Source organism: Elephas maximus, chromosome 13, assembly GCF_024166365.1.
Source record: "Elephas maximus indicus isolate mEleMax1 chromosome 13, mEleMax1 primary haplotype, whole genome shotgun sequence".
NCBI classification, from domain to species: Eukaryota; Metazoa; Chordata; class Mammalia; order Proboscidea; family Elephantidae; genus Elephas; species Elephas maximus.
The window spans coordinates 74253283-74266912 of NC_064831.1; the positions used below are offsets into that span (position 1 = coordinate 74253283).

The following is a 13630-nucleotide window of genomic DNA, read 5'->3' on the forward strand; positions in this document are numbered from 1 at the left end:
ATGTTCTCATGGTCAGAAAGAATATGGGGGTTCTTTGAGTAAGAGCTGCAGTCTGGGAGAGCAGGTGTGAGCAGGACATGACTGCAGTGGGCTGGGAGTGAGAACGGGCTTCACGTGGCTCCCCTACTCTTGGGGTGGTGGGGAGAAGCCTGGGATGGAGCTGGGTTTTGTCACAACCTTAGAAGACTCTGAATTCCTCCAAGATGTCACCAAGGTCCTTAAGCTATGGAAATCCCCAAATCCCACAGTAGAACACTGAACTCCTAGGGAGTTCCATAACCTTCTTAACCTTCCAGACTCTCAGGACCCAGAGCTAACCCAGGCAGGAAGTGGACCACCATGGGCAACCTTGGTGGCTTTGCTGAAGCCTCCTGTCCAGACTCCCACACAAAGTGAATGCTAAAATCTTCTATGTTTGGGGCATGGTGACCTGCATCCAAATCATTTGCCTCTTTTAGCCCATTAGTTAGTGGTCGAATGCCAATGGTAAGCTCTCATCTTCAGACTCCTCTGGCAAAGTCGATCAAAGAGAGAGCAGGACACCCTGACGTAAGCAAAGGATGATTACTGATGGTTACTGATAAAACTCTGAAAACAATGGGCACCATGAAAGGACTGCATCAAAAAACAGACTGAGAAGCCCAGCTCAGTGCTTCCTTTGCTCTGGAGCAGAAGGGACGTACAGGCCTGTTACAGGTTGAATTACGTCCCCCAAAATATATGCTGAAGTCCTGGCCCCTGTACCTCTGACTGTGACCCAGTTTGGATATAGGGGCTTTCTTTTTTTATGTTAATAAGGCCATACCTGTGTAGGGTTGGTCTAAACCTAATCCTTTCTGAGTGCTCTTATAAGAAGGGAAAAGAGACACAGAGACACACAGGGGAAGACACCATGTGACCACAGAGGCGCATACATCTATGATCCCAGGAACGCCAAGGATTGCCAGCAGCTACTAAAAGCTGGAAGAGACAAAGGAGGATATTCTCCTAGAGCCAACACCCTAATTTGAACTTCTAGCCCTCAGAAGTAGGAGAAAATAAATTCTTTAAACCCCCCACCTGTAGTATTTTTGGTATGGCAACACCAGGTAAATAAGACTAGGTAAGGAAACGTTCTTATGCAGCACAGTTTTGAAGGGAGCTCAGCTGGGAGAAGGAGGCCTCTACACAATCTGGCAGGTGTCATAAACAGGTGACAGCTAAACAGGTACCCTGAGCAGGCTGTCCTCCCTATCTCCAAGCCACAAGTCTGCCTTGGAAAGCCACAGCAGACAGGTCTAAGGGTACTTCTGAAGCTTACTATCAAGAGAAGTGCGATAAAGAATGTGAGAGCTGTGCACCTCTGCTGATGCACTGAAAACAACTGAACTGTGTCCTCTAAATGGAGAATTGTATGGTATGTGGATTAGGTCTCAGTGAAGCTGTTTTTTATATATATATACATATATGAGACAAAGAAACATGGGAGGTCAATGCAATCAGTAAGTCACATTCAGGATTTTCTTCTCCCACCCTTTCTGAATAGACTTGGGTGCCTGACAGATCCCAGGTAAAGGTATTAACAAGCCACTTTGGCCCAAAGCTGAACAGAACAGTCCATCTACAGGGACAGCATGATTTAGCTAATGACTGATTAGTTAACAAAGTTGCCTCTAAGTTTTTCAGTCAGTAAAAACAAACAATATTTACTTATAACAGAAATATAAGCTTTAGTTTCTAAAATAACAGTAACTCCTTTAGAACGTTGCTATGAAGATTAAATCAGAAAGCACGCACAAACTCTCAGCAAAGTCCTAATGCAGGGCAAACACTCTGGCACACGTCATTCAGCAGAGGCCTCACTCTCCAGGTTGAGTCCCCTCAGAACGGTGCTGAGTGAGGGCCCACATTTCCCTTTTGCTCCAGGGCAAGCTAAGCACCGGCCTGATGTGATCCTTTCTTGGTGCCCACTGTCTTAAGAATTAAATTATTATCATCATGTAGTCCTATCCTAGTACAGTGCCTGCACAGAGAAAATAGTCAAGGAACACTTGGGGCTTTTGCTTATTGAATGGAAAAGGTAGGCTGAGGCAAGACCATGCAATTCTGGCAGCCAGACTAAGGGGCCATATACTAAGCTCTATACTGAGGGAGTAACACAGTCAAAATGGTGACTCACTGAGACTAATCACACAAGAGTCTAGGGTAGACTGACTGGGACAAGGAGGCCTAACCGGGTCTCGAAAGAATAATCCCAAGGTGTCTAAAGAAGGCCCTGAACAAGATCAGGCCCAAGCAGTAGTCATCACGGTTTGGTGATGGATTTGATGGGGGCAGGTCAAAAGGCAAGGAGGAATCAAAAGCCATTCTAGGAAACTAAGTTTGGGCAACTGTGAGGGTGGTCCATGGGCAGAGGCAGCAGGAGCTTGAAGAAGGTTGGTTTTTTTTTGTTTATAGGGGATGGGAGAAAATCAACTTTTAGACAAGTGTTTAATAAGTTATTTTGAAGATGATGACAGGATGTTGACCAAACCTTGGAAAAGAGGCTGGGACTAGAGCCAGGGAGGCATGAGACATCTATACAAAGCAGGAAAGATACCTCAACAATAAAGGGACAATAGGAGGGGGCAGAAGCCAGAGACCTGGTGAACTCAGGAGGAAACAGAAGAACAGCTGGAGAAAGGAGAGTCAGTGATGCAGGAACAGAGAAGAATCATGAGAGCCAAGGAAGGAAAAGATTTTGAAAAGTTAAAGGGTTCTGTAGCAGCACATTGTTATTGCGGTGCAGTGAATTACTATTACATGGCCTTTCTAGCTATGGTCTTGTAACTCCCCAAAATGATCGCTGGGACTATGCAAATAAAGTACGTAAAACCCTTGCAGGGATTGGACAGTTTACTATGACTATGCAAAAAAGGTGAATGCGGCCCACCAACGGGATTGGTTAGTTTTGCCACCCTGCTAGGCTTAAAAGGACTAATTCCGCAGAGGTTCAGGAGGACCTCACTACCATCAAGAGGAGGAGTCTGGAGCAGAACACATCCTTTGGACCAAGGACTCAGGGTCCCTGCACTGAAAATCTCCTAGACCCAAAAGAAAGCAAATGCTGAAAACTGGTAAGAGACAGCAGCAGTGAGCAGAATGCCTTCAGGCAAGAGGCTTGCCAGCAGAGCTAAAAGAAACGTAACCCTTGCCTGTGCAAGGCAGAGGCCTGAGTGTGCTCCATGCGCGGGTTGCCTCGGAGGATCCTGTACAGTTTTTTCTCCAGCAGGGCAGAGGAGAACTCCTCTGGCAGGAGGCTTGCCAGGGGAATTAAAAGAGCTGCAACACTTGCTTGTGCAGGACAGAGGCCTAGGTGTGCCCCGTGCAGGGGCTGCATGCCTTCCCACCCCGCAGCAGTGGGGGTCCCGGTAGCATGGTTGGCAGGAGAGCCCTGCAGGCCCGGACAGCATAGCAGGAGCTGGCAGCAGAGGCCGAGAACAGCCCAGTTGAAGATGCTCAGGAGATCCTGTGCAGGAGTCTTCCAGCCGGCAGTGAGGCCCAGCAAGGCCCAGCAGCAGAGCAAGTTTCAGGAGTCACGCAGGCCCCCTGAACAGCATGGTGGTAGCTGGAGGCAACAGTGATATGAACACAGCATCTGACCTGATCCAGGGCGCATCTGCCCGTGACATTAAGAATGGACACAGATAATCTGGGAACGGGTAAGTGGTTCTCCTTTGGGAATCTGTTGTTATTGTTTAATGTTTGCTTTTTTATAAATAATAATGGCTTTCATTTTGCCAGCACTGGGAAAGTGTCTTGTGTGTCCAGCACAATCACAGATAACCATAACACCCATAGAATGGCTGGTGCCAGTGGGTGTAGGTGTCTCATTCCTAGCAGTCTAACGGCTGCCTGGAAGTTTGAGGCACAGCATATTTCCATGTGCAGTGCAGACAGACAGCATGTACATACTGTTATCATGGACACAGCCAGCATTTATTCAGCATCTATTATAAGCCAGGGGAAAAATAAGACACAATTTCTGAGGGGAAAAAACTCAAAATTTCTGAAAGAAGAGACAATGTTAAGGCCAGGTATGGCGGCTCAGTGGTTAAGCGCTTGGCTGCTAACCAAAAGGTCGGCAGTTGGAATCCACCAGCCGCTCCTTGGAAATTCTATGGGGAACTTCTACTCTGTCCTATAGGGTCGCTATGAGTTTGAAATGACTTGACGGCAACAGGTATCTAAGAAGACATGAGACTGGGTTTTAGAACTCTGATAGACTGAGAAGCCTTGGGCAAGAAAAAAAGGCAAGAGAGTCAAGAAGGATATAAATGCGGATACAAAGAAGTATGAGTGCGGGGGCTGAAATTCAAGGTACCTAATAGTATGAATTATACTCAAAAGAGGAGCCCTTGGCTGAGAATAACAGGTATAGAGTGTTAGTGGAGAGTGGTCAGTGTTTGGAATGTTCTTTGCCTGAGTAGTCAGAATTTCTCCTCTGCTCCCAAGAATATCCAATTTATTGGCACACTTAGAATCTGACGCTCCAACCCATCCACCCCTGGTCATCTGACACCTTCCTAAGTCTCTTTTCTCCGTCCCACTCTTGGTGGATGCCTGGCCTCTCCTCATTGACCACAGGCTTCCACTGTTCCACAGGGATGGCTGCCTCCTCAACAAGCTCCTCTTCTCCCTAAGGAGATGGAATTAGAAAAGCTATGTATTTTTTCACCTCAAAAAACTGGTCCGCTAGGCAGCTTGTCTGCTGCAGTGTTGCCAGCAAACCAACAGGTTACTGAAAAAGGACAAATGGCTGCTTTTCCACTCTCCCCAAGAACTTTGAGACAGGCACAACATAACCAAGTTCCTTTTTGAAATAAAGCAGTACAGAGATTGATAATATAACATTTCATATCTCTGCTAACGATAAATATAGATTTTAGAGAACAAGTCTCTTGCTATTCAAGTATGATGCCCTTTGTACGTGGTGCCCAACAGCATAACTCCAATAGGGACAAGAAGTTGTTCCCACAGACTGAATGGCCACCTCGCCTCCCTGGTCCACTTGTACTCCTCTGTGACAGGAGCATGCAATGCTTCAATATAAGTGTTACCAGATCAAGGTACAGGAGGGCCATCTCTGGCTCACTCCCAGGTGAAGCTCACATATTCAACAAAACCGTCAGCTGACCCAGTGGCAGCCGGGGACCTAAATGCCAGGCTGGGCTGTCAAGGTAAAGCCCCTACCAAGGCTGCTGTGGTATGGGATGAATGCCCTCCTGCAGTCCCTTCTGAGTACACCCTTCTCACCCATGAAGAGAAACACTAAATCTAACTCCTCAGTGCACCTGAGCACCTAAGGTCTCTTCATCCATCCTTCATTTCTCTTGCCAGAGGACCTTCTACCCTCTAAGAAAAGCATCTTCCCTAGGAATACATCCTAGAGAAATAAGAGCTATCACAAGAATACACATATGCACATCCATGTTCACTGCAGCATTATTCACTAAAGAACAAAGATGGAAACAACCTAAGTGCCCATCAACAGACGAATGGATAAACTAAGTATGGTACATACACACAATGGAATACTATGGGATGATACAGAACAATGATAAATCTGTAAAACGTCTCACAACATGCATGAATCTGGAGGGCATCATGCTGACTGAAATAAGTTAATCATGAAAGGACATGTTATTGCATGAGACCACTCACTATTATAAAGAAACAAGAAAAGGTTTACACACAAGAAAAAAAAATACCAAGGATGGTAGGGGGAGGGAGGGAAAACTACCAAACAGAAGACACGTGTTAATACTGGTAAAGGGAAAGGCAATACACTGTACAGGGGAAATCAGCAAAACAGGACTAAGGCATGGGAAGACACCAAGAGGAGCGCAACAACAAAGACCAACAATGATAATTATGATAGCATAATTAATATTAAAAAAAACCCAGTGCCGTCAGCATATTATAAAAACTCAAGAAAAGGTTTACACATAGAAAAAAAAAAAAAACCTTTGATGGTTATGAGAGAAAGGAAGGACAAGGAGGGGAAATCATTAACTAGATAGTAGACAAGTGTCGACCTTGGGGAACGGAAAAACAATACACAATATAGGGGAAGTCAGCACAACCTGACCAAAGCAAAGTCATAGAAGTTTCCTAGACACATCCAAACACCTTGAGGGGCTGAGTTACTGGGGCTGAAGGCTGTGGGGACCGTGGTCTCAAGGGACATCTAGCTCAACTGGCATAACATAGTTCATAAAGAAAATGTTCTACATCCTACTTTGGTCAATAGCGTCTGGGGTCCTAAAAGCTTTCAAGCGCCCATCTAAGATACATCTATTGGTCCTGTCCCATCCAGAGCAAAGGAGAATGAAGAAAACCAAAGACAAAAGGAAAATACTAGTCCAAAAGACTAAGTGACCACATGAACCACAACCTCTACCAGCCTGAGCCTACAAGAACTAGATGGCACCTGGCTACCACCACTGATAGCTCTGACAGTGATCACAATAGAGGGTCCCGGACAGAGCAGAAGAAAAATGTAGAACAAAATTCAAACTCACAAAAAAATACCAGACTTACTGGTCTAACAGAGACTGAAGGAGCCCCCAAGATTACGGACCCCAGATACCCTGCTAACTCAGAAGTGAAGCCACTCCCAAGGTTCACCTTTCAGCCAAAGATTAGACAGGCCTATAAAACAAATGATAGCACTTATGAGGAACTGGAGCCTCAGCGGAGACTTTCTCCTGCTCCCCCACTGTTCCCCGCTCCCCCTTGCAGCCTGCCATGCCACAGCTTCCAACTGCCGTTTGGCCCAACCATGCTTCCGCCCTAACCACAGTTTGAATTTGGTGCCAGAATCCTACACATGCATGAACCAAGACTTTGGCGCCTGCACAGGACCTTAAGAGCTGTGCCCTCAATCTGTCCTTGGACCTGCACATCACCGACATGATTCAACATCGGGACCTCCAAATGTGGACGTGGAGGGCTAAGGGCAGAGAGTGCCGGGCACCAAACCCAACCCCCAGACACCACTGGAAATAAACAACTCCCCAAGCCCCTCAGACAGTGAGCACGTGGCCGTAGAGTCGCTAGACCCCCTGTTGCTCCTTGTCTGCTCAGAGAATAAATTTCTACTTTGTTTCGCTTGCAACTGGTGGTGTGGCGTCCATCTCATTTCGACTGGCTGATAGGACAGGACTAGAACCCTCGTTCAGTTAGAGAACATGCTTCTTAGTTCAATCGCATATATGAGAACAAATGGGCAACACTTGCCCAAAAGCAAAGACAAGAAGGCAGGAAGAAACAGGAAAACTGGACAAATGGACACGGGGAATTCAAGGTACAAAGAGGGAGAATGCTGTTACATTGAGGACATTGCAACCAATGTCACGAAACAATTTGTGTATAAATTTTTGAATGAGAAACTAATTTGCACCATAAACTTTCATCTAAAGCACAATAAAATTAAAAAAAAAAAGTCATTTGTGGTAGAAAAGTTGAAGGCAAAATAGTCTTCTATTAGTGTCCACTTTTGTTATTCCCCCGATAGCACATCTCAGGGCCCTTGCAGTTACCTGTGCTTTCTGTATTCTTATTTCAAGGCACTCCCGTGTGCTCAGAGCCATGGGAAAGCAGAGGGGAAAAAAGCTCACTCAGTGTCTTTAAGGGGCCCAGTCCAAGTAGGGGGTGTAAGTCCTGCCCCAATTGTGGTTTGGGAGAGCCAAATGCCACAGGGCAGAGGGCACCCCTTCCTCTGGGGTCTCCACAGAGGGGGTAGGACAGGAGGTCACCAATAGTCAGACGTTTTGAATAATCAGATTAATGGTCCCTACCCAACTTCCAAAAGTGAAAAAGAACCCAGCAGAAAGCACCAAGAATCACTGGGACAGCAGTAGACTCTTTCTTCTCATCACGTTTTAAAACGTACGAACAGCGAGATGCTGCCAGAGCCACCTCAGAAGAGAAACCACCTTCCAGACTCCGCGCCTGCCTTTCCTTCAGCACTATGATTATGCGACTTCTCACATTATTTGTAATAAATGTTTTTGTTAGTTTCCCACCCTGGAATATAAGCTCTCTAAATGCAGGAATTTTTCATTTGCTCTTCTTTCTGTACCAGGATCTAGCACAATGCCTGGCACACAGCAGGTATTCAAAAAATGCTGAATGAATGAATGAGGCTCAGAGAACCACTGGGCTCAGCTGAGTTCTGAGAATGTGCTGCCTCACTGGAAACCACTTAACTCAGAACATTTACCAACATCTTTTTTTTTTTTACCACTTAGATCAATTATTACAAAGATGAAAACAATGATTTTAAATGCCAATTACAGTTACTCTGCTTATTGGCTAATCATACCATAAAAATATACTTACTTGGCCTCAAATTCCTCTTCTGCAAAATGGGGATAATAAGGATAGCACTACCTAAACTTCCCCAGGCTGTTGGGAAGAGTAAGACTGAGATTACCTGGCACTTGCAATGCTCAATGAGCTCTAAGTCTCCTTCCTTCCCACTTTGTTATTTCAAAGTAAAAAAGGTACTGACCTCTTACTTACCTTGCCAATCCTGATATATGAATTTATAGTATTGAGCAAGTCAGCCTTTTTTTCATTTATAGGCACTTCAGCTAACTCCTTCCCTATTAATTCACCTGACTGATAGCCCATTGTTGTTTCAAATGCAGGATTTGCATACTGGTGGGGGAAACAAAAGAAAAAACATCAAGTGAATTAAAAGAAATTTTGAAAAGAGGGCAATTAAGGGTCTTCAACCAAAGCCATCATATTCATCCCCTAGAAGGCTCAGGAACCATGGCAGTTCTAAAACTGCAAGAGCACACCCCATAAAAACCCTGGAGTCCAGAGAAGTTTCTGCTCCAGTGACACCTGGCTGAGCGTTCTACAGTGTTCCCATGAGGTTCCGGCAAGGCGTGGTAGGCCTACTCCCACTTAAACAATGGCAGAGGAAAAATCCGCATGGAGACTGCTACAACAGGGCTGTTTATGATACAATGGAATACAGCACCAGACTCTTGCTGTTAGTTGCCTTTGAATCGATTCTGACTCATAGCAACTTCACGTGTGCAGAGTAGAACTGCTCCACAGGGTTTTCAAGGCTGTGAAGCAGGAAGCAGGTGGCCACGCCTGTCTTCTGAGGTGCCTCTGGGTGGCTAGCAGTTAGTGCTTAACCATTTGCACTACCCAGGAACTAACCCAGGCTCTGCTCTCACTGCACACACTTGTCTGACCTCCACGAGTCACTTAGCCCCTCCGAGGCACTCTATGCATCTGTATAATGGGAATGAAATACTTACTTTGCCTATCTCATGATTCAAATGAATTATGTGTGTAGAAAGCAGGCTATGAACTAGAAAGTGTTTATAAACCTAACGCTTTATAGTTACATTTCAAATAGGTTATAAGACTAGGAGAAAACGTATGGGAAAGCTACACATATGCTAATGATGATAAAACAATAGTTGACCCTGCTTATCGAGGTTTGTCTTCCTCGCTAAGCACTATAGCGAGGACTTCACACACATTACTTTGTTCAGTCCTCAGAACACTCTTACGAAAGGTAGGTTGTTAGTATTATTGTTATTCCCATTTGTACAGACAAGGAAGCAGATTCAGATGGATTTAAGTGACTTGCCCGAAGTTACACAGACCTACCTGACACCAAAGCCTGTGCCCTCAACCACTGCCCTGTGTTGCCTCTCAGGGCACTGATCCCTGAATGATGATACTATCAACTCATTACCAAGACAGGCACAAGTTAAGGTGGAGAACGGGAACGCCGAGAACTAAAATCAAAGTGGAACTAATTCTCAGATAAAAGGAACATTTCTCTGGCACAACTCCCTTTTTGGTTGTTATCTAACAGTAACCCAACAAGTCATTTATTTTAAGTCACTTATGTAAACCCACTTTAATAATAATGGATAACTTATTCAATCATTCCTAGGTCTGTTAGTTTTGAAATGCTTTAATTATTTCTAGTAAATTTCTTTAAGTGCTAACTATCTGCACAGTGAGAAATAGGAATACAAATGTGGCATTTCTACAAAACATTTTTCTAGCACCTTAGTCTTTACTATTTTTTATCTATAAGGAATTTGTTTTAAATTATATATTTTGTAATTTTGTTCTGATAATTCTCTAAGGAAAGATTGGTTTCTTGAAGTTCAAAAAGAAAAAAAAAAAATCACATCACAGGGGTACAAAGCTAAAAATGAAAGCAAACAAAACAAAAAACCCAGAAGGACAAATTTCCAAACTAACAAACCTGTATAATGTGGTCTTCACTTGTAATTTCAATTGCTTCTTGACTTTTCTCTAGTGCAGTGAATACTGAGTTACAAGCCCTTTACGGATAGCAAAACAAAGCACTGATTAATATAAAGACTAAAAATCTAATACATTCTTGGGGTACTGCATTATTTAAATGCTGTTTTTTTTTTCTGTCTGATTAAAAGGTAATGCATACACATTCAAGGAAAAAAGGAAGGGATATTAAAAAGCATAAAGAAGAAACAGACATCCCTGTTCCTCCCCCCACTCCCTTGACGAAGCATTCCTATTCAGAATTTGTTGTCTTTCCTTCCAACCTGAGGAGGCAGTAGGCCAGGGCAGAACAAACACCAGGGTTCAAATCACAGCTCTTCACCAGCTGTGGGTCCCTGGGTAAATCACTGAACCATGTCAAATGTACCTTCTCACCCCCTGAAGAGGCCTTGTGAGGACTACACAAGAGAATGGAGTCAAGTACCCAGCAGAGTCTGGCAGAGTGGAGGCATTCAATCACTTGTAGCTATTACTTGAAACATATTATTTTCACAAAATTGGGATTGCCTGGAATGACTAGATTTCTTCCCTTGACTTATACTGTGAGCATTTTTGTATGTCCTTAGTGTTTGAAAACATTTTATTACATAAGTAGCAAATGTTTATTGAAAGAAATTAGAAAATAAAGAATAAGTAAATGAGATGCCACTTCATGCCCACTAGGGTGGCTATAATAGTAGACAGATAATAACCAGTGTTGGCAAGGATATAGGGAAATTGGAAGCCTCATATACTGCTGGTAGGAATCTAAAATAGTACAGCCCCTTTGTAAAACAGTCTAGTAGTTCCTCAAACGGTTAAAAGTAGAGTTACCATACAATCCAGCAATTCTACTCCTAAGGATATACCCAAGAGAAATGAATATATAGCCCCACACAAAAACCTGTACACAAATGTTCATAACAGCATTATTCATAATAGCTGAAATGTGAAAACAACTCAAATGTCTACCAATTGTTGAGTGGATAAACAAAATGTGGTATATCCATACAATGGAATATTATTCAGCCATAAAACAAAATGAAGTACTAAGACATGGATAAACCTTGAAAACATTGTGCTAAATAAAGAAGCCAGACACAAAAGGCCACTTATTGTATGATTCCATTTATATAAAATATGGAGAACAGGCAAATCTATAAAGACAGAAAGTAAGTTAGTGGCTGCCTAGGGCTAAGGGGAATACAAGGAATTGGGGGATTAGAAAGTGATGGCTAAAGGGTGCAGGTTTTCTCATTGGGGGTGATGAAAATACTCAAAAATTGTTTGTGGTGATGGATGCACAACTCTGCGAATACACTAAAAGCCACTGATTTGTATTCTCTGAATGCGCGAATTATCTGCTATGTGAATTATATCTCAATAAAGCTGTTAACGAAATAAATGAGTTCAAATCATCTGAAATCCCAATACCTAGACATAGCAAATAGCGCTCTAGACCTTTTCTGATGTAAATATCTATCTTATACATATATATATATATTTGATACATACACACATGCATACACACCCCTGTAGTTTTAAGCAAATAATATGTATGCACCTTCTAGGTCTGCCAGCCTCGCCCTCCCCCCGCATAGTACTTTTATTAGCACCACTTGGCCAATTTTTTTTTTTTTACATGTTGCTGTAAAAAGAAAAAAAATAGCACAGTGTGCTTATAAAAATACCTCAGAGCAAGTGCAGCTGGCAAACAAACAGAAGGCATGCATTATTTGTATAAAACTATGGTGTGGGTGTGGGTGTGTATATATTTATAAAAATGGGGTCATGTGCTACAGTTTTATAATCTGCTTTTCTCACTTAAAAATATACATTAATATATTTTCACATCAATAACTACAGTTTTCAATCATCACTTTTTATAACTGTATAATATTCTATTGTAAGGTTATGTTGTAATTTATTCAACAAATTGCCTATTACTAGACATTTGGGTTGCTTCTGGGTTTTTTCTTGCACAAGGAATCTCCTACAAGATGTAATAGAGATTCTCTGCCTCAGAAGATGAAAAAAAGGAACTGCCTGCTTGTTCATAAACTTTATCGATAGTGACAAGGAGGCTGTAAGAATAACAATACTTTTACATTACTCCTGTATTACTAAACTGTCTTGCCAAACAAGACAAAGCAGCTTAGCTAATGGAAATTAGCTATTTCTTAGTGCATAAAAAACCAAGAGTTAGTATGTGAATTATACCTCAATAAACTGTTATTTAAAAAATTAAAATAAGAAAAAAGTTCCCACTTCTGATATAACAAGCTTGGAGGAATTGGAGTTGTGAGAAATTTACCATTCTTTCATTTTTGCAGATCTGGCAAATAAAAAATGGCACATCATTTGCATTTCTTTGATCACTAGTGAGGCTGAATCTCTTGTCATGTTTATTAACCATTTATATCCCTTATGAACTCTTAACCATATCTTTAAAAAATTTTTCTACTGGGATGCTTCCTTTTTTTTAATTGGTTCATGAAAGCTCTTCACACATTTAGCATATTAACCTAATGTCTGCCCTATATGTTACAAACATTTATTTCTAGTTTGTCATTTGTCTAAATTTTTAACATTTTATAATGCTTGTTTCATTTTTTGAACTGTAAAACAAGCTCAACATTTTAATGCTGTCCAATCTGATCCCCTTCCTTCGTGGAAGCTGGTTTTTAAGCCGTGCTGAGAAAAGACTTCATCATGTGATTATATACATTCACTTACATTTTTTACTTTTGTGGTCCTATTTTTTACATTTAAATCTTTAATTTATTAGAGTTTATCTTTAGTAGAGTTTGAAATAGGAATATAACTTAATTTTTTCCCAAATAATTAACTAGTTGTCACAATTTTATTCAATGGAAAGTCCACTCTTTCTCCTGTAGATTTAAAATGCTGTGTGGATCATATACTAAATTCTTAAATGTACTGAAGTCTGTTTCTGGACTTTACATTCTAGTTCACTGATCTAGCAGTAACACAGTTGCTTGTTACAGCTTTTAAATGCATTTTAATATCTGGCAAGACAACTCTCTGTTTTCCCCAGTTCCCTAGTCCTGCATTTTCTCCTTCGCTTCATATTTTTATATTTCCATTTGGCTGTCACCAGGAGCAGAGCATCAGGCAGGGCATGATGGGAGATGAAGCCAGAGAAGTGAGTGGTAGACGGGCCGTGGAGAAGCCTGCAGGCCACATTCTGGAGTTGGGACTTCATCTTGGAGGCAGCAGGGAGTCACAGAACAGTAACACAAATGGAATAATGTGTTACTACAGCGTGGAGAATGGACAAGGAGTCAAGACTAGA

General features: G+C 42.4%; 1 protein-coding gene across 3 annotated transcripts in view; it reads right to left on the reverse strand.

Moving 5' to 3' along the window:
* Nucleotides 1-13630, reverse strand: part of PDE8A (phosphodiesterase 8A) — a 134514-nt gene that overhangs the window by 47716 nt on the left and 73168 nt on the right. For all 3 annotated transcript variants that reach the window (XM_049852776.1, XM_049852777.1, XM_049852778.1), the window contains exons 7-8: nucleotides 10277-10355; nucleotides 8548-8685 (exon numbers count right to left, since the gene is read on the reverse strand). In XM_049852776.1, the coding sequence (XP_049708733.1) occupies nucleotides 8548-8685; nucleotides 10277-10355 (217 nt within the window). The remainder of the gene's footprint in view (nucleotides 1-8547; nucleotides 8686-10276; nucleotides 10356-13630) is intronic.